Source organism: Sturnus vulgaris, chromosome 2, assembly GCF_052056855.1.
Source record: "Sturnus vulgaris isolate bStuVul1 chromosome 2, bStuVul1.hap1, whole genome shotgun sequence".
NCBI lineage: Eukaryota > Metazoa > Chordata > Aves > Passeriformes > Sturnidae > Sturnus > Sturnus vulgaris.
This window is the reverse complement of record NC_142244.1, coordinates 32,651,672-32,674,968: the sequence shown is the minus strand read 5'-3', so window position 1 is coordinate 32,674,968 and position 23,297 is coordinate 32,651,672. Positions and strand designations below refer to the sequence as shown.

The following is a 23,297-nucleotide window of genomic DNA, read 5'->3' as shown; positions in this document are numbered from 1 at the left end:
GCATATCATCACTCTTTCCAAGTCTTCTCATTGCTCTCTTCAGGCTTTGAAAGACAAATGGAGATAAAAACTAGCAGTAAGAGATGTTTCAGTAAAAACAGGGAGGAAAGGAATATACACAGAGAACAAGTCTATTCAACAAGGAATCACCATCTCCACATAGACATTTATCATAGTTGATTTGCTACCTGAAAGACTCTTACAATAATACAATTTAATGAGGCTGGTGGGAAGTAGTCATTTGTAGAGTAATCAATATGAGTCTCAGACACCCATGTCCTTGGTCTGACATCATAGCAAAATTCCATTTTAAGCTATATTTTAAGACAATATGCTAGACCATGAGACAAAGTGACTAAAATTGTGCCCATCCATTTTTACAGACTCTGTCAGAGAATGTTAATGTCAGTCAGAGAAGCATCATGTGTAACAATTTACATGTCACAGCTTGTTCATGAGAACTAGGAAAGCATGTTTCAGTCCTTGTCAGATGCTTATCTTGACTAGGTAGTAATTTTAGTTAGATCACACTTGATGGGTGAAGCCAAAGTAGTGATAATCAGTCAGAAAATTACTTCTGGAACCACGTAATTTAAAAATGATCAATGATGTCTGGACTTTTAGCTGCTATGTGCAATGGAAACTGGGCATGGATTAAGTCTTAAATAGGATAATAAATAAGGAACCTGGAAGGTACACTAACAAGTGATGAACAGCCATAATGCCAACATTATGTTGCAAACTCTTTCAATAAAAAAATCTCATAAAGTGAACTTCTTTTTCACCATTAACATGTCTTCTAGATAGCTCTTAATGCAGAGATTACCATTGATTTTTTGTAAACCATCTCATATTACTCTTAAATTTCATGCAAACACAAGAAACCCCTTTCCCAATCCTTTGAAAAGATTTTTAAAACTTGTATACTGATACTGCAAATTCTTGTAGGATCTTAAGGAATGTTTTTCTCAGTATCAGTCAGGCCAGGGTGCTTTTCTCTCTGATAGTAGTCTCTGAAATAAATCTCCTCTGAGCAGACACTTTGCACTACCAGCTCCTCAAATGGCATGTGAAGTTTCTGAGGAGACCTCCCTGCCACTGTCGACACTCTGCTGTGCTGGGCATTGTGAGAGTGGTCCAGGGTCCCATTAAAGCTTCATAAATGGGAACGCCAGTCCCTTATTCACCACTGATTTCATAATCATCCTTAGCAAAAATACTTCACATAATGAACCTCTTTACAAAAAACTTAAATATAAGCACTATGATTGCAAAGCTGTCATGTTCCTGGAATACTGACTGCCCCCCATCTCTTTAAAAATAGTAAGGGAAGTCAGATGCAGCCACATTCCTCTCTGAATTTAGTGCTTGATTAAATCATTAGCAAATCATCAGACCATGATGAGCAAACCACCCTCTATACCAAATGATGTTGTAATCATCAAAGCAATGTGAAAAATTAAAATCTCAAAGCAAAGGCTGACTGATTCTAGTATTTTCTAAACATGCATGGATTGTTGATTAATGTATCTTATACAACCACCAAAAGTAGACCAAAGCATATGATTCATTAAAGTCTGCTGGCTGGAACTGCTGATTGATTGCTCTCACATTCTGAGGATCACAAACATTCTGAGGATTTATGGCAGCTGCCTAACTCACTTTTTAAGTGATAATATTACAGCTTTATTGGGTCAAGGAATGAATACTCAATAGGCAGGAATACCAAAACACAGGCACTGACATCAAAGTATAGTGAACACACATCGGCATCAGTAGAGGTACATAAAAAGATTTTTAAGCAACTGAAGTACATAAAGGCAGTAAAAAAAGGTAGGCAATTGCTGGTAGAAAATATCAGTTACATGGCATTACAACAGCTGCCTTTCAGTCACTAGACCTTCAAGATGTTACATTAGCATAATATATATTCAGACCTATATTTGGTGTATTTCAATTGCTGCAAAATTTGAATTTAGTGTAATCAAACTATGGTCTCCAAAAGGAAATAATCCAATAAAGGTTTATTATGCCTCTAGCTATTAGGAATCATGTATAAAAAGATCTCTGGAAAAGGAAAGATTAGAAACAAAAATTTCTATGAACTCATGGTATGAGTAGACTTATTGGTCAGGCTAGCCAGGTTTGGTGCAAAGCTAAGCAATTAAAGGGTACAACAATGTGCAAAAATATTATATATGCAGATATTTACAGATTGACAAACTGAGGAACCCTGCAGTTTTTTGGCTGTAAACCAAACAAGCAAATGACCAGAGCAGAAATATAATTCAAGATTTCTTGCACTCCATTTATTAGAAGGTTACCCTTCAGACTACTGTTGCTTCTTTTTCTTCTCAAGCAGATTTTTTTTGGTCTTTCATCACATAATCATATTCATGTAACAAACATATATTCCTGTATTACAGCATTCTGCACAACTGCTTTTGGGCACCAGCTCTTTCATGCACTGCACCAAAGCAGTGGTTGGTTGAGAAGATTTTTTTCAGAGACGCTTGTGTTTTTCATTTTGGTTGTTTGGAACACTCCTGATAAGGAACAATCACTAGAACATACCACAAAAATAATAAATATTCTACATTAATTTAAGCCTTCAGTCTAAGTTAATTAATTAATACTTTGTATTAATTTATATTAACACTTGATATTAATTAAGGTCTACAGTAGATTCCCAACAATGCTGACTATGTAACATATCCATAGGACCCCCCCCTTGTCCCTTGCTTTTGATTTTTTTTTTTGGAACCCACTGCTGCAAACTGAATTTTATCCATGCCAGTATTTTATCAATGCTTCAGTGTTTCATTAAAATACTACTTCTCTGATCCCCTGCCTCTTTGCACCTCACTCTGTCCTGATTAGGAACTGCCCAAGTGTAAAAAGCAATAGGCAGCCCCCAGGTCTTCGTAGTTAGGGCTGGCTTCTGGTTCCTGCTGAAGTATAAAGGCAAAAAATTAAGCTTGGGACCCTCTCAGACTTTTTTCAGATGAGCATGTGGCAAAAATCTTCCTGCTTGCTCTGCATCCCTCTTGTACCCTGTTGAGGCTGGAAAATGCTACCAAACAAAAAAGAAAGGGGAGTGTGGGGATACAGTATTATTATTTCCTGATTCTTCTGAATTATAGCACAAGGTGAGTGTGGGAATCAGTCACGTGGCACTTTCTGTGCTGCAGGGATTAGAGGAAGTAAACAGCTGTTCTCAAATTATCCTTTTTAAGCATACCATCCAGATTGAAAGAAGCAGCAGCATGGAATAAAGAGCTACATCAATACACATGCGGAAACATACTTTGCCAAAGATATGAAGGCACAGTCTCCTCAATGCACATCCCTGCATAAAAAGTATGGTAATTCTCTTGGCTCCAGAAAGTAGCTATTAAGAAAACAAATATTGAAGCTACTAGGAGAATATCCCATTAGTGATCTGCTTAAAATTAATTTCAAGTGAGGTCTCTCTGTTTCACTTGGCAAGAAAACCTAAGGCACCAAATGATCCTTTTGTTTCTGATGAATGCCTTGAATCTCATGTGGCCAGGCAATTGCAAACTGCCAATTCTAGAGAGCACGGAGTTCTGGAAGTCATAGAATATTCCTAGCAGTGATGTCTGGAGCTTTGAAGAGGATCAAAATACAGGTGTTTTCTAAACATCCCCCGGGTTAATGGATCTGACGCACAACATAATGGTTTTCATCTTCCTTCACTGCAAACTGAACATGGGATATCCAGATAAATGTGACAAAAATAAATGCAATTTTGCAGCAAAATATGGTTGGTCTTTATTTGTCTTTAACTCATACTTTGATATCTAAGGTGTCAGTAAAGACAATATATTTTTTCTGTAATTAGGATGGTAAAGGAAGTAAATGCATGTTTCTTCCACTTCTTTTCAAACCTACAGCCAACCAGAAAGAGTTCATCACATGCTAAGGATAACAGAGAAGTAATAGACTGGCCCTGAGGCCAATACCCGGTACTTCAGAAGGAGATGCAAGAAGCCTCAGATTAAACAGCTAAAGAATTACTTTTTCAAAGGGAAAGTTACTAGATGCCCTGCAACTTCTCTCTCATCCTGGATTAAAGATGACTTTCATCCAGAAGTACATGGGTTTTTAGCTTTTTTGTAGTTCTGTGTCTTAAACTCTTCACATGTGTTAATCAAAGCCACTGCTTATCAAGGAAACAAATTTAGAAATCCTGTAACTCTTTACATTTTGGTTTAGTGGTTTGGGGCTTTTTGGTTGATTGGGGATTTTTGGGATTCTTTTTATTCTTCACAGTTAAAGCCTGTTTCTGCTGGTCACTGTTGGCTGCAAATCTTGTGCCATGACACAGCCAATTTTTGTCTCCTGAGACACAATGCCTCTGACAGTTCCCTAGAAGAGCAGCAACTGTGCACAAATATCTGTGAGCAGGTATGTGAATATGTAAGCACATTGGCTCTGAAGACTGTGATCTGTTTTTGTAAACAAGGATATTGCCTTTGAAACCTTTTCATGCTTTAAAAATAATGAAACATGGAAAGAAATTCTCCATTCACCATCAATGTTTGTGTTCTGCACTGGCATTAACCAGCTTAGCCAGACTGCTTACCTGACCTAAGAGTATATTCAGCCAAGGGAAGAGATTCAATAATCCTATCTGTCTGACTGCCAGTTCCTCTTGCCAGAGACGTCTGACTGAGAGACATAAAAGGTTGTTTCATTATATTCTAGTTTTCCAAATTAAAGAGAGAATCACTATTATTATTATTATTATTATTATTATTATTATTATTATTATTATTATTATTATTAAAATTACTTTTTTTCCTAAATTGGCATAGGCTTGTGAAAAAAACACCTCTCATTACTGGGGAAATCAATGAAAACTTCTCATTTGAGGCCTGAAAAATATTCCAGTCATACCCGAACTCTGAAAAACTGAGCCAATATAGAGTGGGCTTTGATTTTGCTGCTATTTGGTCCAAGGCAGCTTCTCTACTATACTTGTCCAGGGGAAGCCAAATTCTGCATTTGTCATGGAAATCAATGGCAGCCAAAGAATGGTTCTTAAGTAACGTCAATGACAGCATAAATACAAATCTTATTTGATGTTTGCTTTCAGGGTCTTTAGCCCTGTTTTAGTTGGCTTTGTCAGCCAGACAATTCAGAAGGTACACAGAGCACACGTGTGACATGACTGTAAGATTTACAGACATGACTGTCAGATAGCTAAGCGAGCAAAAGCCAAAGCAAAGATTCTCTTGGCTTCTTGAACTCATTCCTCTCTGGGGCTAGCTTGCAGCAGAAGTTTCTAATGGCTCAATAGTATAATTCAGTACATATTCATAATTTCACAAGTCTCAGGTTTCTGTGAACTCTCTGAACGAGTCCATCTTGTTTAAAATCTCAGTAAATCATTGAGTCAGCAAAGGAAAGATCAAAGACCTTGTTCTGAGAAAGAGAAAGATGAAATGCAGTAAAAAGCTAGCAGAAAACTGAGAAAAGAGAAGGGACAGCTGTTCTTAAAGAATATTTGTAAATACTCAGTAGGAGCATATAAAGAGTGTCAGTGACCACTGACAAAAGTTGGATAACATTCATTAGTTACAGTAAAGGACTCTGTTTACTTGGCCAATTTCTGCTCTCAGTTTGACAAATGTAAAATGCTATGAATGCAAGACATTGCAAACTACCCATCAAAGCATGCTCTACCCGTGACTAATAACAAGCTGAGCTGCTAAGTGGTAAGTTCCACCAAAACATCATTGGCCATGTACTTTGCCATGCAGTTGCATTTTATTGGGAGAGGTAGAAATACGATTATGCAAAATAAGTTGCTCTAAAATAAAGATTTAGTAGCAAGACAAACTTTTCTTAATCAGATGGTTTTAAGTCCTCGTTTGCCACAGACTGCCTCTGCATCAGAAGATTTTTGCAGCCTTGAGACAAAGAGTTTCTGTGATCAGGCTCAGTCCTATCTTAACATGTATAAATGGTTCTGGGAACAGATTTTGTTTCATGTCCTGCCAAGAGTACAGGCGAGCCAAGATAATTTTTGACCACTTATATCCAGCTGTGCAGGAAGCCCATTTGAGTTTCTGCTCCAGTAAAGCACCATCCTACTCAGAGAGCATCCAGAATCACTCACATGATTCAATTTTTGTTTGGTTTTCAGTTATGAACAGATTCATTTTAGCATCCAGGAATGGGGAAATAAGTAGGGTAACAATGTAAAGGGAACACTCCAAAGACAAGCACACACAAAATACTACCACATGCACTGTCAACTGCAATAAAACATCATAGCAGTGCCCTTCAGTATACTCTGAAGCTGCAGCGTGCTGCACAATAAAATATTTAATAATTATCACACTTAGATTAAAAAAGGCTAGAATAACATCAAGTGAAAGCCCAAGCAGTGAGAGCAACTCAAATAAGAAAGAGCTCTGAAATCACAGAATGTGATCCAGAGAGTATTTTTATTCCAAAGACACTGATGTGTTGGTCAAACTGATTAAAGTATCGTCTTCCTGCCACTGGCTTCCTATGGACCCCAAATAACAAAAGTTCTGCCCAACGTGTTGGGTTACAATACCATATAAATCCAATTATAGAACTGTGAAATCAATACAGAGCTGCACAGAACTGTGCTGTCCAATGAGAATGATATTTCCAAGTCCCATGAGCAGTAGCTCTTAATACAGCTATAGAAAGAGATAGGAATAATAAATACCCTCAAGCTTGATTCCACTGTTAACTGACCTGCACTTGCAGAATTGCAAATGGAAGTATGGTCTACTTCACATACTGCTTGTGCCAAAGCACTGTCTTTCTGTATCTTTTTTGTCTGACTTCTAAGAGTGCTACCTACAACTTACCTGTAGAGAGTATAGACTAGCTCTAAATAGTAGCCTCTCAACTCAGGATGCATGCTAGGGCTGATACAGCTTTTATACATTAAGATTGGTCCTATCCTGAACACTGAAATCGCACTGAATTAAAACTGTGGTCTTATTTAAGAAAATATACTGTCCTTTGGAGGACACAGAAAAATGTCAAAAACTGTGTCAATCTTTTTTTCAGTAAAATTCATGGCAGTACTAGCAGTAGTGTGTGTCCATAAGACTATGTATCAACCCGACTTTATGACTGGGATACTCTCTTTATGTGGGGTGCAGATCATGAGACGGATCCCAGAGGGGAAGGATTTACTTTTCACAAAGTTCAGTAGATGCAGAGGAGCTCTAGTCCCTTAATCAATTAGGTTTAGTGAACAAACTTCACTGTGCTCCTCTTGACCAAGCCAGAGCTTGAAATAATCTCATAAACAGACTCTGGGTCTTGGAATTGTGTGGACTAGGATAAATATGGCTTGAATAAGATTGTGTAAAACATTTGGTCTGTGACACAGCTGTTGAAACCATTATCACTTAGCAATTATATCATCATAAAGCTGTCAACTGTGCAGTGCTTATGGGTAGCATTCCAGATTCTGGGAGCCCATGACAAATACTTACCTTGCTCGCTTTGCCTCCACAAATGAAAGAATTTTGAGAGACCGTTTTCATGCAGTAGTTCAAGAGGGAACTGCCCAAAGAGACTTTTTGAAGAGACAGTGAAAAAATAGGGAATAGCAAGGATCAGAATGATTGAGCTAGGATTTTCATGTCTATTCCCACAGAATCTTTCCTTAAAACCCATCCTGGTTTCCTACATACTGACTTCAGGAAATAGTGAGATTAATTCTTCACAGCTCTGGTCTCTGTGGGAAAACACTTTCAACTGCTTTTATTTTCCTCAGGCATTTTTGACAAGATTAAAGAGGGAAAAAATGCAGAAGAGAAATAGAGAGGTGAAGGAAGAGAGAGCTGCTTAGTGAATTAATGGTGGCCCACAGGATAATTCCTCTTTCTATTTTGAATTCATTTGCCTTTAATGGTTGTTAAGTGGGATTTGTATAATAGGTTGTGTCTTTTAAAGCAATTAATTTACACAAGCTTAGACATTTCAGAAGGAACCATTACAGACTTAGCTGTCTCTTCTGTTTAGCTTCTTCAAGAGAAAGTAAGCAGTAAATCAGCATTAGGATTTGAGGGGGAACCTATCACTTGAAGTAGTCTGGGCTGGGATAGGCATAGGTTCCAAAATTTGAGGATACCTTGTGTGTCTACAGGGTCAAGGATAAGTGAAGTTTTTACTTTGCAGTGCTCTATGTCATTTTTTATAGGACTAATGGTGACAGAAATGGCAGTCTTGGAGCTAAAATGGCACATAAAACCTCTCGTAGATGACTTTAAAGTCAGTAAATGAAATATATATTCCTGGTAGTTTCAGCAGGTAATATAACTATTCCTATGAGACTAGGACTAGAATTTGCTTCTTTCAGCTTAATAAGAATGCTAAGAGAGCAGGACCTCAATCATAAACCTATATAGTTTAATGGAACAATTTTATTGTTTTTAATGTATCTTCCTTCAGAGCACTGCAGGAAGCATAACAGCAACCTCTAAAAGGAAAGTGGAAATGTAGTGCAGATACAAAGAGTCAACTTATTTGGTAGAGAAAAACGTATCTTCCTTTTTCCTGGGTGTGTGAGAGTCAATTTAGAAATCATCATTTATTTATGCAAACATCTCAAAAATTAAAAGAATATTTAAGACTCTTCAGCTTTGAGATTCCATTTATGGAATCACAGTGAATATCTTGATTTTGGAAGGAATCTCTGGAAATTGTCTAGGCTGGCCTCTGCTCTTGAGTAATAGTCAGCTAGAGCAGCTTGCTCAGTATTCAATCAGGTTTGAAACATCTCCAAAGATATTCAAAATCCAAAGATATTCAAGGACTGTACAACATAGCTGGGCAATTTGTTCCTGTGTTTGACTACCCTTGCAGTAAAAAGTGAGGGGGGTTATGTTTAAACAGAATTTTCTGGAATTGAATTTAAGCCTCTTACACAAGTGAGAATAGCTGATGTTGTTTTCTTTATTCAGACATTCATACCCATCAATAAGGTTCTTCCTCAACCTTCTTTTTTAAGGCTAAATAATCCTAGATCTCTCAGCCTCTCCTCATATGAAAGGTGCTCTAGTCCCTTCATGATCTTAGCGGCCCTTTGCTGGACTTGGTCCAGCATGTCCATATAATTCTTGTGCAGAACTAAATACATATCTCAGATGTGATCTTGCTGGTGCATAATAGGGGTAATAACTTCCTTGATCTGGGAATACTTTTCTTACTGCAGAAATGCAGCTGGCCTTACTTGCTGCAAGGGCATGTTGCTGACTTGTCTTCAACCTTTCCTTGAGGACTCCTACATCCTTTTTTTCTGCAAAGCTGCTTTCCAACTTTGCTACGAGGTTATTCTTTCCCATCTAAAGGTGATCCCTTTCTCTCAACAGGTGTATCAGTCAGTCCAGTTTTGTATCATCTGCAAAATTACTGAGGGTGCACTCTGTCCAACTGCCCAACCCATTATTGAAAATGTTAACTCGCTGTACAAGAGATGGATGGCATCAATCATCATTTTCAGCCACTGCAGTGAAGAATGATAGGTAGCAATCGCAAAGATTTTCCTTTGCAACAAAGGTAACAAAGAGTATTTTAGCTAATCTATCACCTATTTTACTGGCAAACACGTCTTCCACAGTGACAGAATTCTCTTGGGAACAGTCTTATAAATAAAAACATGTTCCTCTCAGAAAGGAGAAAAAAAAAGCCACAAAGCAAACTGGTGGGTGCAGGACAAAGATACTCTGATAAAGAATTGACTTTGCAGAAAACTAGGAGTCAGCAACAACTCTTCCAGGCACTGATGCCCTATGCGTACTTACGTATCTAAAAAGGTATAAAAAGTAACTAATTGCTTACTCAAAATTAACTTCTCTGCAAGAGCTTCATTGCATGACATCTCTGAGACAAGACAGGACCCTTGCTGGGGAAGCCTGGCTGACTCCAGACTCTGTGATATTGGTAATCTTTAAAGGGAGACTTCTGTTCTTGATTAGCCTCACTCCTGAGAGAATTTTCTTGAGTGTCATACTAGTAACACCTCATATAATATATAGTAAGTAGAAAGCAATTGTCTGAGTTTTAATTCATAGTCCTTAGAAAGTTAATAACACAATTGGGCAGGGGGAAGAAAATAGTGAAAAGCCCTCACGAAGCCAGCATAGTTTTCTGAATTAATTAAAAGCTTAGGAAATTTGTCCTGCTGTAAGTTTTCCTAGCCTCTCTGCAGATTTACACACTATAATAAATTATCAGCTGCATCTGAAAAGTCCCCTCTATCTCTACAATTGTAAAATGTATATAAAATGTTATAGCTTTGCTGGAATTGAGACACCAATGTTAAGTGCAAGGGCCACAAAACCCTTGAAGTTTCACCTCTAATTTTTATTGAAACCCAGAACATTTCAATACCACATTAATTTGCTGGTCTATAGCAAAACAACTGGCTAATGAGGAGGGATCAGTCAGGAGCATATGAAGAGGCTGGGTGAGTAGCAGGAGAACTAAAGTGCTAAACTAGTGACCCAGAGATATGATGGGGGATGAAAAGGGGTTGGGACAACATGGTCTTTAAGGTCCATTCCAATCCCTTAACATTCTATGATTGTATTATTCTATAATTCTATGATTCTGTGTCGTGTTTCACTGGAATTGAGCTGGTCCTTGATTTCAGTCAAGAACTATATTTCCAGGCCACCATTTTCTGAAAACACTAGTTTTCACTTGCCCTAAGTGAGCTGGTGGCTTACTTACATTATCCTTCAGAGACAGAGGTTCCCCTGAAGTTCCTGCAGGGAAAATGCATGTGTGCTCCTCCCAATCAGATGCTGGTGCATCCAAGAGGATGGGTTTTTAAATCAACACAATACATTTCAATGAAAATTTCCTGGACATGGTACTTGATGTGCATTTCATGGAATGATTTAGTTTTGTGTGCGAGCAACAGTAACAATAGACTCTAGTAAATTATTTGATTCTTACCGTATTGGCTAATGAAAATGATTGCACAACTGTCAAAGAATTGGGACTTGGACCTGCCCATTCTCTCATGCATTTCAAACACCAATGTTACTGGTCAACAAGCACACACTACAGCAATAATCTTGTATGGTAAGATGTCATAATTATTATTTGTAGATAAAAACCTCACATGTTCCAGGACACTGGCACTCTATAACAATTTAAGTTTCTGGGAAAAATGCAAAATTATTCTTACCTTCCTTCCTAGGCTAGGAAAAATAGTTAAATTTATTTTGCAACATGTAAAACTAGTGAAAAAATTATCTGTCTCTTTGATAATTAAGGGCAAGATGGATCATAGGCTCTTTATCATTGCTAGGTCAATCATCAATTATGTCATTAACAAAAAGCATTTTTATCCATTTGCTGCTTGATCTTTGTTACTGAGTTTGCTGACTAACCTCTTCTCCTCTTTATGGAGAGCTGACTATTGTAAAGGGCTGAATAAAGTCCAGTTTTGTTCATACCTTCCACTCCATGCAGAAGAAGTGTTAAATACCTGAGAATTTCCAGCAGATGGTCAACAAGTTAATTAGTGTCCAAGATGATTAGATGGCACATGACATACTAGAAAAAACAAGAGACCTGCTATTCCTTGGCTTGGAGAGAAGAAAGTTAAGGGAAGGTGGGGCTAGGGGAAGTGTAGTTCCAACCTTTCACTACCAAAAGAGGCAGATGTAGGGAAATAGAGACAGTGCATGCCATAATGACAAAATGGAATGGTTAAGGTTGCAGGAATAAAAGGAAAAGTATTTGCCCTTGAGGGTCCTACTGTGCCAGAACAGAGAGTGCCCAGAAAGACTGTAGAAACTCCCTCCTTGGAGGATCCAATTGACAAATTGGTAAGCCCCTAAGCAACCTCTTCTAGGTTATAAACTGGAATTGCTTTAAGTTAGAGGTTGGACCACAGATCCCTATCCCCCGGGTGTTCCTTCAGGCAAAAAGAATTGTGTGATTCTATGAAATTGTCTCCTGATTGCCAAAGAGCACAAAGTATATAGACAGTTAAACTGGATATGACACTTCAGTACTACGTTTTGCTACAAATATCCCATTGTATTCCTTCATGAAATACAAAGTGAAATAACTAATGTAAAGTGTCCCTTGTCTTAAGATCTTCAGTATGTATAGCAAAGACACACAAAAAAGGCAGGAAGATAAATAGATAGAAGGGTGATGTTATTTACTCAGTGGAACAGTACAAGATTACTGTCCGAGGCAGAGTTAGGTCCTGTACCACTGAGCAATATTCTAGGGAAAAAAACCAATTTTCTTTATGCTCTTAAAATGCAACACTTCTCTCATAATTATAATTAAAAAAATAAGTTTTCCAATGTAATAATTTGCCAGTGAGCTGATACAGACGTTCTCATACAGTCATTAACTACTACAGCTATGATTATTGGGTTTGCCAATTAGAGTTTCATTAGGATGTCTTGGAAATGTAGAAGAAAAGGAGGAAATGATTGAAGAACTGGCTGAAGCAAGGAGTGGCAGCAGACAGCAGAAGGCCATGGAGGTGCAGAAGGAGGAGGCAATGGAGAAGGTGACAAAATAAGTGGCAAAGGGCTGCAGCAGAAGCAGAGAAGGAGGAGGTGACAGAGGAAGTGATGTAAGAAAGGAGGCAGAAGAAGGTGGTGGAAGAGAAGAAGATGGTGAATGAGGTGGCAGAGTAGGTGACAGAAGAAGCTGGAAGAAGGTGGTGAATAAGGGAATATGGAGGGACTGGAAGGTGGAAGAGGCCAAAGGTGGAAGGACACATTGATTAAAGGGTGGAATGGTGTGGTGGTGAAATGCAGAGGTAAAGGCAGTGAGACAGAAGGCATCTTTGGCATATGGAGGCAGTGACTGATTAATTCAGCAGTGGAAGGTGGCAGCAGTAGGAGGTGGCAGAAGGCAGCAACAGGAGGCAGTGATGGAATGTGACAGCAGACTGCATTGACAGGAGCTGGTGGCAGCAGAAAGCAGTGGAGAAAGCAGAGACAGGAGGTGCAGGAAGGCAGCAGCGGTGGAAGGAGGCATCAAAAAATGGTGGTGGAAAAAGACAGAAGAATGTGGAGGAGGCAGAAGGAAGGCATTTGCGTTGGAAGGTGGCTGTGGTAGATGAAGGCAACAGAATCAGGCAGAAAAATAGAAGGAGGAGGCAATGGTGGAGGGAACAAAAAAAGGCAGGGGAAGAAAGCCACAGAATAAAGAAGGAGAAGGAAACAGAGGAAGTGAAGAAAAAATGTAAGAAGAGAGAAGAAGGCTACAGACAAGGCAATGAAGGAAGGTGGCAGAAGACATTGGAAGAAGAGAAAAAGGAGGCTATGCAAGAAGACAGTGAAAGAGAGGGAGGAGGAGGCTGTGAAAGTAAAGAAGAAACAACTGAGGAGGCAATAGAAGACAGTGGTGCTGAAGGCAATGGAAGAGGCAAGAAACAACAGAGGAGGTGAAGGGAAAAGGTGGCAGAAGAAGTGAAGAAGTGAAGGAGGAGGCAATGGCGATGGTGAAAAAACTCAGTGAAGGAAGAGAGGGCAGATGTGACAATGTAGCAGAAGTGATGGAAGTAGAAAGGGAGGATGTGAAAGAAGGCAATGGAAGAAGGTGCTGGAATTAAGAAAGAAGGAAGTGATGAAGAATGTGATGAGGGTAAGTGATGGAAGAAGACACCAGAAAAAGGTGGTGGAAAAAAAGGAGGACGTGATGGTGCAGGTGATAGAAGAAGATGGCAGAGGAAAAGAAGGAGAGGGAATGGGGAAGGTGGTGGAATAAAGTGTCAGAAGAAGGCAGCAAAAAAAGAGAAGGAAGACTTGATGGAAGAAGGTGTTGGAAAAAGAGCAAGAGGAAAGGGAAGGAGGCAGTGTGAGGAGAAGGCCACAGAAGAAAGCAGAGGATGAAAGTGGTAGAAGAAGTTGGTATAAGAAGAAAAGGAGGAGGAAGTAGAAGAGGTAGAGTAGAATAGAATAAGACAGTGGAAGAAGGTAGCAGCAGAAAGGAAGGAAGAGGCAATGGAAGAAGAGATTAGGAGAAAAATTAGGAAAAGTTGGAAGATTAGGAGAAGATGAAAGAGGAGATGGAGGAGGTGACTGCCCTTATTTTGGTTGGCATACAGTTAATTTTCTTCTTAGTATCTGGTACAGCACTGTTTTTAATATGAGAATAATATTGATAAGACACTGATATTTTGGTTGTTCCTATGTAGTGCTTCCTCCAATTCAAGGACTTTTCAGCTTTCCATGCTCTGTCATCAAGGAGGTGAACAAGAAGCCGTGGGGGAGCACAGATGGGACAACTGACACTAGCTGGCCAACAGAACATCATCCTTAGAATATACACTGGAGTTGGATAGACAGAACTAATCACTGCCCAGGGACAGGCTGAGCATCGCTCAGCAGGTGGTAAGCATCTGCACTTTGTTTTTCTTGTGTTTTCTTTTTCTGTTATTGTTATACTTTGTTTTAAGAATTAAACAGTTCTTATCTCACCCTAAAAAAGTTTTGCACCTTAAAGCATAATGATCCTTATTTGCTGCCAATGTGGGGCATGAAGGGTTGAGATAACTACAGATCTGATCAAAGTGTGAGGAAACAAAAGAATTATTGCATATTTTCAAAAAAGAAGAAAAGCATTCATTTTTATCAGCTTATGATATGATAGAATCGCTAGTCTTGAAATTAATCTGATCTCTGTGCTAAGCATTGCTGTCACCTCTGTGTTTTGGGAGCCATCTATTGGAACTATTAATAATTACACATTTTGCCTTTTCTCCTTGCAAAGCCAGCATAGGGGGGAAACTTCCTTCCTTCCTTCCTTCCTTCCTTCCTTCCTTCCTTCCTTCCTTCCTTCCTTCCTTCCTTCCTTCCTTCCTTCCTTCCTTCCTTCCTTCCTTCCTTCCTTCCTTCCTTCCTTCCTTCCTTCCTTCCTTCCTTCCTTCCTTCCTTCCTTCCTTCCTTCCTTCCTTCCTTCCTTCCTTCCTTCCTTCCTTCCTTCCTTCCTTCCTTCCTTCCTTCCTTCCTTCCTTCCTTCCTTCATCCCCTCCAGGCCAATTACAAAAGCATTTGAGGGTCCCATCTGAAGCCCCTTCCAAAGCCTCTAGCAGAGCCTCTTGCAGAAATCACTAAGGGAGACTCAAGGTTGATCCCTAGGCGTTTGGAGTCAGGCATACTGATATAGTCTGTAGGCTCCACCTGAAAAAGAGATACTGGCAGTAGAAGAAGAGGAAGTGGAAGAAAGTGGCAAAAGAAGGGAAAGGAAGATGGAAGCAGTAGAAGACAATGAGAAGGGGATGAAGAACAGAGTGGAATAATGTAGCAGAAGAACATGTCAGAAGGTGGTATTGGAAGAATAGGAAAAAGGAGGAGGAACAAGGCTGTGGATGATGTGCTGTAGAAGATGACAGAGGAAAGAACAGAAAGAGGCAGCAAAAGGAGGCAGTGGAAGAGGAAAAAGAGGAGGCAACTGAAAAAGGTGGCAAAAGAATATGGCAGAAGAATAGAAGGTGGCAATAGAAAAATTGACAGAGGATGTCAGCCAAAGATCTCACAGTGGTGAAGAAAAGAAGCATAACTAGGGAAATAAGAGACAGTAGAAAAGACAATGAAAGAAGGCAGCAGAATTTTAAAAAGAGGAGTCAATGGAAGAGGTAGTGGAAGAAGATGACAGAAGAAGAAAAGGATGATTAGACGACTTAAGGAGACAATAGCAAGTCGTGGCAGTAAATGGTAGTGGAAGAAGACAAGAAGGTCTCCTTGGGGAATGTTTCTAATCATCCCAAAGCTTTTCCCTTCCCTCTGACTCTGCCCTTCCCTCTCCTACTCTCCCAGTTCCTTCTCCACCAAAGCTGGACACTGTATCTTAGTTGCCACAGCCTTGCTCGGCCTCACTCTTCTCTAGATGCCTGGTTTCTCTGCCTCGGAAAAGGAAGCAAGAAGAGGGCAGGAAGAAATTACACCAAGGCAACTGAAGAATTTCCAGGACGCAGGGAAAATTTGCTCAAAGGCTGGAGAGAAAAATGTGCATGAGCATTAGTTGCTCTCTGGATCAGATTTAAATAATAATGCAAGGAGTACAAGAACAAGCTTTAGGGGAAGGAAGACATAGCATCTCTATCTAGGTATCCTTTCTGAGAGACAGAGAGAAGTTGTGTGGAAAGCAGTGTTCTGAGTAGTCTTTATGTTTCCCAGGAAAGACAGGTATTTTACTCCCTCAGCAAACCCTTTATAACAGAATCATTAGGGCAAGTGTTCCCATCATTTAAGCCCTATCTCCACTTCCATATCTACCTGAACAAGAACAGCCCAGCAGCACTGACAGATAAATCCACATTCTAACACATATCTATGTCAAGTCAGACCTCAGCTGTGCCCTCCCATCCTGCACAAAAGGCACTGAGGTGCTCCCAGGAGACCTTCTATGCTGCAAACGAAGGCATGAATTTGGGTAACTCTCCAAATGTTTGCAGGATTTAAGCAACTCTGACTATCCTTCTCTGTGTGACTGGTGACACATTGGCAAAATGGTGAGAGTCCACAGAGACATGTAATAATTTTTGGTCTCTTGCTGGGCTGTAGTAGAAGGGAACATTCCAACACCAGGCCATTCCTGGGGACGAGGGAGATTGGATCAGGGTCTTTCAACCTCATAGCCCACCAAAGATTTTTCTTCCATGTGTCCTTTCTCTTTTTTGAGGCCATGTAAATGTTTTGCATCCATAAAAACCTGTGAAAAGGACTTCATAGCTTTCCTAAACTAGAGCAAATATCCTTTGTTTGCTCTGAACAAGCCATCCCCACCAAGTTTCAGATGCCTAAGAGGCAATAAGCAATCCATTGTTGCCCAGGCTCCCCAGGCCATTCATAATTTTATAAATCCCTGTCATGTCCTACATCCTCTTTCTCTCTAGGACAGTAAGAATCCGTGTCTTTGCAAGGACAGAAATAGAAGAGAAGCATTGTGGCCATAGGTGAAAGAGAAATACAGCCATGGAGAACAAGGCGACAGGCTGTGATGGCAGTTTTGTTCATTTGTGGAGAGCTGGATGATAAGAAGCTTTGGAGAATGTACAGCTTCTCCCAGAAAGGAGGCAGGTGGGAAGAGAGAATCAATGCCACCTCCACCACCAAGTTCTGTGGAGGTATAAAAGGACTACCTTCAGAAACTCCTCCTGATTTATACTCCTAGGAAGCTTTATCTCTGTCAGCTCACCGTTTTAACAGGTTTCTTTTTCCCAGGATTTTGCATCAGCCTGGACAAATGTATTTCCTTTATCTGAGTCCAGTGTTGATACACTTGACTGAAATGTTTGAACTAGGAACATGAAGTTCTAGAAGCTGCCATTGCTTGTCCATTAATAATACCTAACACAGCTGCCCTTCACTCACCATCCCTCCCCCTTACTCTGTCCCTGGAGCCACCAGCTTTCTATTGCAGCATTGCTGTATGAAATGAAAAATCGTTTGCAATAACAGATGTACACCGTTGAGAGCATTCTTTGAAAGACCCTGCAAAAAACATAACAATGGGTCTACGGAATGTTCAGCAGCACATCTGATGACAGCCCTTGTCTATGGCAATGGCATGTTTTGGAAAAACAAATTAGAAATTTCAAGCTAAACACTATTTTAAACGGGAAATTTTTCTTGCTCCACTTAGTTATGGTGGGGTTGGACAGCTTTGGTAATTTTTGACCCTCTTAGTCCTATTATGGACATTTTCCTTTCCCACAGGAAGCTTCTAATTCTTCTTTTGTTCACAGGATAAAACATGCTTGCAATAAAGCTGTGCACTAATACTAGTTTAAAGGCCAACAGAATTCACACACCCCCTTGAAGGAGTTCCTGGCCTCAGACTTGTGCTTCAACATGAACAAAAATTTGTCTGGACAGTGACACTGTGCTTATCACTCCTCCAGGACCAACATAAAATAAATCAGAAATGGAGTAGGAAGAGTGTTCCTATTTAGTCTCTCAAGCTATTCCAGCATCTCCAAACATATGGCTTCTCTTTCCTGTCTCTGGAGAGAATCCTGTGTCCTTCAGGCACTAACATGATGAAGTTGGCAGCTGCTTGGAGAAGGAACATGATTATTCAGCAAAGCATTCGGCTTTAGTAAACTTTGCATCATGACAGAAATCCCCACTCCTGCAGAGAGAGATTTCAGAAGATCTCACTATTTGTGTTCACAGGATTATTGCTCATCTACATTACACTCATAAACATCAGCATTATACTGAAATTCTTGTGTGACAAAAATGAGTCTCTGTAGAACATTCCAAAGATGAATAAATCCTGGTTTGGTACTTAGGCAGATATTTTAATACAGGTTAGGAGACAGAAATTAGAAAAGGGAGATGCTGGGCATTTCCACATTGGAATTATTAAACTTGTGAAGCAATGATTTTGAAATTACAATGGAGGAAAGCACTGATTTAGGAAAACACAGTGTTGCATATGATAAAAGCACACATTATTCATGTAAAGGAATTTGCTAAAATAAACTTAACAAAGTTAACCATAGTGTTTGCTGGATTTTTTTTTTCAAATAAATGCATTGTATCTTTCCATCCACTACCTACAATATGCAACTTTGGGTAAAAATATGGATTTTTAAGAAAGATACTGCCAGCACAGAGGTGTATGAAAGAGGTTTGAGAGTTGTTCTCAACAGGTGCTGGGTATAAGAATGAGACAGACAAACAACTACACATCGTTCAAAGCCAAAATGTATTTTTAGATTGAAGGCTACCTGATGGAATAATTAAAATAGCTCTCTATCTTAGCAGAAGTTTATGATTAACAAGTATGTTTTTTGTACGTTCTACCAATGCCTGTTAATGGCCACATTTGGATCTTCAAATTTTCCACTGTGTACTTTTTGTCTGGAGAAAACCTTGGACTAGAGATAAGGCCACTACCAAAACCCTATTTCTAGCAGCTCCCACATCCAGTCATCCACTCTGGGCTTGAGGCTGAATCAAGACCATGAAGTGTCTGCTGCTTCTCGCCTTCATTGGGGTGGCTGGTGAGTATACTTTTTATTTCTATTTCTATCATTTAATAGGAAGCTGATTTTCTGAGCAAAACTGCAAGGTAGCCTATTGTGGGAAAGCCAAGTCCAGTTTCAACTGGCAGAAGTTTGAAGGCAGAGCCCTGCAACTTCCATCTTCTGTCTGTTCATAATGCCTTGTGCCACAAGCTGGGAAATGAATGCTTTCATAGGGGTTCCTGACCCAGCTGTAGAGATGTGGCCATAGCTTCAGAAAAAGGCTGCCTCCTTCTTCAGGACTAAGGAATAGTTCTGGCCCAGGAAGTCCTAAAGCAACTGAAACATTTTGGACCCTGGCTAGGTGCTCCAAGAAAATCCCACTGCATACTTGTTTTTACTTTTTCCCTCAGTCCACTCTTCATTGTTTCAGTAGACAGGATCCTGGGAAAGACATACCTGTGATGTGATCCAACAAGGCCATTTCTATGCCTTTATGTTCCCTCAGGGAATGGCCAGCAGGGCTTTAGTTGCAGATATGTGAGGCACCAGTGTAAGTCTGATCCCCTTTGTTAAGGGTGCACCAAATGCACGTGCCTTAGTCCTGCCTAGCCTGAGCATCCATAGCAGGGGAGCCTACAAGTGAGGGGCTTCAGACAGGCAGTCACAGGGCAGATGACAGGCCACGTTACCTTAGGCCAGCTGTTGACACATGGCACTTCTTGTCTCCTAGTTGCCTTCCCCACCTTTGCTGAAGATGATGATGACAAAATTGTGGGAGGCTACACCTGTGCAAAGAACGCTGTGCCCTATCAGGTGTCCCTGAATTCTGGATATCACTTCTGTGGAGGTTCCCTCATCAGCAACCAGTGGGTCGTGTCAGCTGCTCACTGCTACAAATCGTGAGTGGAAAAATTACTTTCCTCTCTACCCTACTTCTGTCCTCCAGTTCACTTCTAGCAGAAATTCTGAGCCGTGAGATAGAAATATCTAAGTGCCTCCATTCTGACCAGAGACAGACAAGGGATGGGTGGATCACTCAGGATGCTGAGCCAAGGCATCCTGAGGGGTTTGCCACTTCTGAAAATGTTTCTGTGAAAGCAGAACACCTCTGAAATAACAATGGGATCATCAAGCAGCGAGTTCTGGGCTGTGATTTCTTATCAATTGCATGAATCTTGCAAAAGCATTGTCCCTGGAGAACAGGAAGAGGAACGAGGTCAGGCTAGAGCAGTTTGCCTTGTCCCAGAACATCTGAATAAAGTGCTGCTCTGTATTCAACTGCCGTCATCTATTTACAAACCTGCAGAAATTCACCACCCATACTGGGAGTGGGTTAAGATCTCGGTGTGGATCCCCAGGGCTCCCTGCAGGACAAGAAAACTCCCCTGTCCCAGAAGGCTTCCGTGGCAGTGATGTTGGAGCGAGTGCACTCTGCGACAGGGAGCTTTCTCTCAACCTGCCAGTAGCAGTAAAGTCCACGCTGTGCCTTCTCTTTTCCAGTCGCATCCAAGTGCAGCTCGGGAAACACAACCTGGAGCTCACCGAATCCACCCAGCAGTTCATCAACTCTGCTAAAGTCATCCGCCACTCTGGCTACAGCGCCTACACCCTGGACAATGACATCATGCTCATCAAGCTGGCCACCCCAGCCCAGCTCAACAATGCTGTCCAAACCATTCCTCTGCCTACCAGCTGTGCGGCCACCGGCACCACCTGCCTGATCTCCGGCTGGGGCAACACTCTCAGCAGTGGCTGTGAGTACTCTGGGGGAATGTGCAGACCCCTGGGGGACCAGGACAGTCTCTAAGTCCTTGCCATTAACCCCCAACACGACAGGAAAAAACATAGGGAAGTGCTGTGGGACAGGTTTATGAGTGATGGGTCAGTGTAGGGACTGCACAGTGGCTTCAGCTAATGTCAAGAGAGTTCTCAGTTCTCTGAGAATAAGGGTGAAGTCCAAGACTGTGGATCTACAATTCCTACTAGAGACCTCCATTCTCTCACACCAAAGGTCAGAGATGTGCAGGGTGAGTGGTGTCTATTCCACTGATGACATCTAAACCTGGACAAGAGGAGAGGATGGTTTTCCTGAGGCTCAGGTTTCTTCCAGTGTATGTATGACAAGAGTGGCCCCACTCTTGCCAATTGATGAACTTCCAGGTGCCAGAAAAGTTAAGGTGGCTGCAGCATAGAATGGTGGGTGGGCCCATGGGTAGAATTTGTTCTGTCTCTACAGAAGGAACCCATGCCGTGCTTACTGTTGAGAGGAAGCAGGATGGCTGCTGGAACAGGGTGTCTGGCATTTGCTTTTCTGCCAAGATCTTCTGCAAGCTCTGAAAAGACCTCAGCAATGCCATCAACCATCTCTCCCTATTTCCTTGTAGCTAACTACCCAGACCAATTGCAGTGCCTGAAGGCTCCAATCCTCTCCGATGCCGACTGCTCTTCTGCCTACCCTGGGCAAATTACCAAGAACATGATATGTGTAGGATTCCTGGAGGGAGGAAAAGACTCCTGCCAGGTAAATCATCTGCCCCTCCTTTCCCAGTCATTTCTCTCCTGCCTTTTCCCAGCTGAAGGGGCCTTTGCATTACAGAGTCAGCTCTACTCACTGCACTGGTAAATCTGAGTTTTTGAATGACAGCAGAGGCTTCAGGCACACATATCCTGAATGTTTGCCAAGTTCCGTATCTGGCAAAAACAGGCAGCTGTTTTTGCTGTGGTGCCCTCAAGTCAGGCCTGGTAGCATCAGGTGGAGAGGGTGAGTCAGAAACAGCCTAGGTAGAACTTTTGTGCACTGTACACCTGACAGGGCTTCCTCCAAAGTCAGTGATCTCCGGGATCTCTGGCTCATTGCTTAGGCTGATACCATTTCCTGAATGTCCATATCCTTTGTGTGCACAGGGAGATTCCGGCGGTCCCGTGGTCTGCAATGGACAGCTCCAGGGCATTGTTTCCTGGGGTATTGGATGTGCCAAGAAAGGCTATCCCGGAGTTTACACCAAGGTTTGCAACTACGTCTCCTGGATCCAGTCCACCATTGCCGCCAACTGAGACGCTCCTTTGGTGTGGCTTGTATTTTCTCATCATCATTTCTATTCTTTTGGATCTGGAAAGGCAAAAATTATGAAAAATTAATAAAGACTTTCAGGCACCCCTACTTTGTGCACTGTTTCTCTGGGAAGTTCCATAGGCTGTGATATGGAGCACAACAGCAGGGAACATCGGTCAAGAGAAAATATTTATTACTTTCAGTGCCTCTCAGTGACAGGGTCTGGGAACACCTTGCACACTCAGTTTTAGCAGTCTTTCATTCGGTTATTTTCAGTTGTTTCTGAATATTTTCATTTATGTCAGTTCCCCCACATTTCTCACTTTGAAAAGGCCAGTTCAGGATTATGCCTCCTCCTTGTGTAGCTCTCCAGTCCCCTCACTACGGAAGATAGCGCTTGATGTAAGACAAAAGGGCTGCCCTAACTCACATATTCTTCATTATCCTCAGTGGAAATGACAGTGCAAGTGCCCATGGGAATCCAAGGCTCACATAAATTTTCATAAAACAAGAAGAGAAGCTGGAAATTCCTTACTGGAATGTGAAACGCAGGCCTGGCCAGGAGCGCTGCAGCTCATGCCTCAGCTGTGGGGACATGGAGATGCTGCCTGGTGCTCAGGTTGTTGTGGTTTAAGCCCAGTCAGCCACTCGGTGTTACAGCCACTCACTCACGACCCCCTTCCACTGCTGGGATGGGAAAAAGGAGAAAACTACAGGTTGAGATACAAACAGAGCCATACCAGGAGTAAATAAAAAGGAGAAGAGAGAGAAATACAGCCCAAGTAAATGCAGGTAATGCACAATCCTGTCACTGACCACTCACTGACATAGTGTCCAGCCAGTCCCTGAGCAGTGAGAGGCAGAGCCTGGCCAGCTCCCCTCAGCTTCCAAACTGACCATGAGGTTAAATATTAGGAAATATACTCTTAGTGAGTTTAGGTCAGCTGTCCTGGAAATGCTCCCTTCCAGCTGCCTTTGCACCTGCTCTCTGGCACAGCATGAGGCACTGTATAGTCCTGGATTTGAGGTAAGCACTACTTAACTACAACTAAAACTCTGTTATCAACATTATTCTCATAGTGAATTCAGAGCACAGCACTGTGCCACAGTGTCCACCTCTTAATCCTGCCTCCTGCTTAGCACCTGCATGCAGTTTTCCTCAAGACTCCCACACAATTTCTCCTTCAGAGAAAGACTGAGTGGACTCAAACCCCATAAGCCTTCTCCTCCCCAGTGTTATGAGGCAGAAGT

General features: G+C 41.2%; 1 protein-coding gene across 25 annotated transcripts in view; it reads left to right on the top strand.

The window, feature by feature from the left end:
* The window catches only part of LOC106862502 (trypsin-like), a 59,826-nt gene extending 37,672 nt beyond the window's left edge, over window positions 1-22,154 (top strand). For 6 of the 25 annotated variants that reach the window (XM_088159150.1, XM_088159152.1, XM_088159149.1 and 3 more), the window contains 6 exons: window positions 14,213-14,408; window positions 18,894-19,030; window positions 19,725-19,893; window positions 20,495-20,748; window positions 21,379-21,515; window positions 21,899-22,154. In XM_088159150.1, the coding sequence (XP_088015276.1) occupies window positions 18,991-19,030; window positions 19,725-19,893; window positions 20,495-20,748; window positions 21,379-21,515; window positions 21,899-22,048 (750 nt within the window). In that variant the 5' untranslated portion in view covers window positions 14,213-14,408; window positions 18,894-18,990 and the 3' untranslated portion in view covers window positions 22,049-22,154. Of the gene's footprint in view, window positions 1-4,296; window positions 4,432-9,398; window positions 9,586-12,449; window positions 14,409-16,912; window positions 19,031-19,724; window positions 19,894-20,494; window positions 20,749-21,378; window positions 21,516-21,898 lie in introns of those variants that run through there. The other 19 variants (XM_088159162.1, XM_088159160.1, XM_088159159.1 and 16 more) reach the window with 17 other exon arrangements.
* Window positions 22,155-23,297: the final 1,143 nt, after the last annotated feature.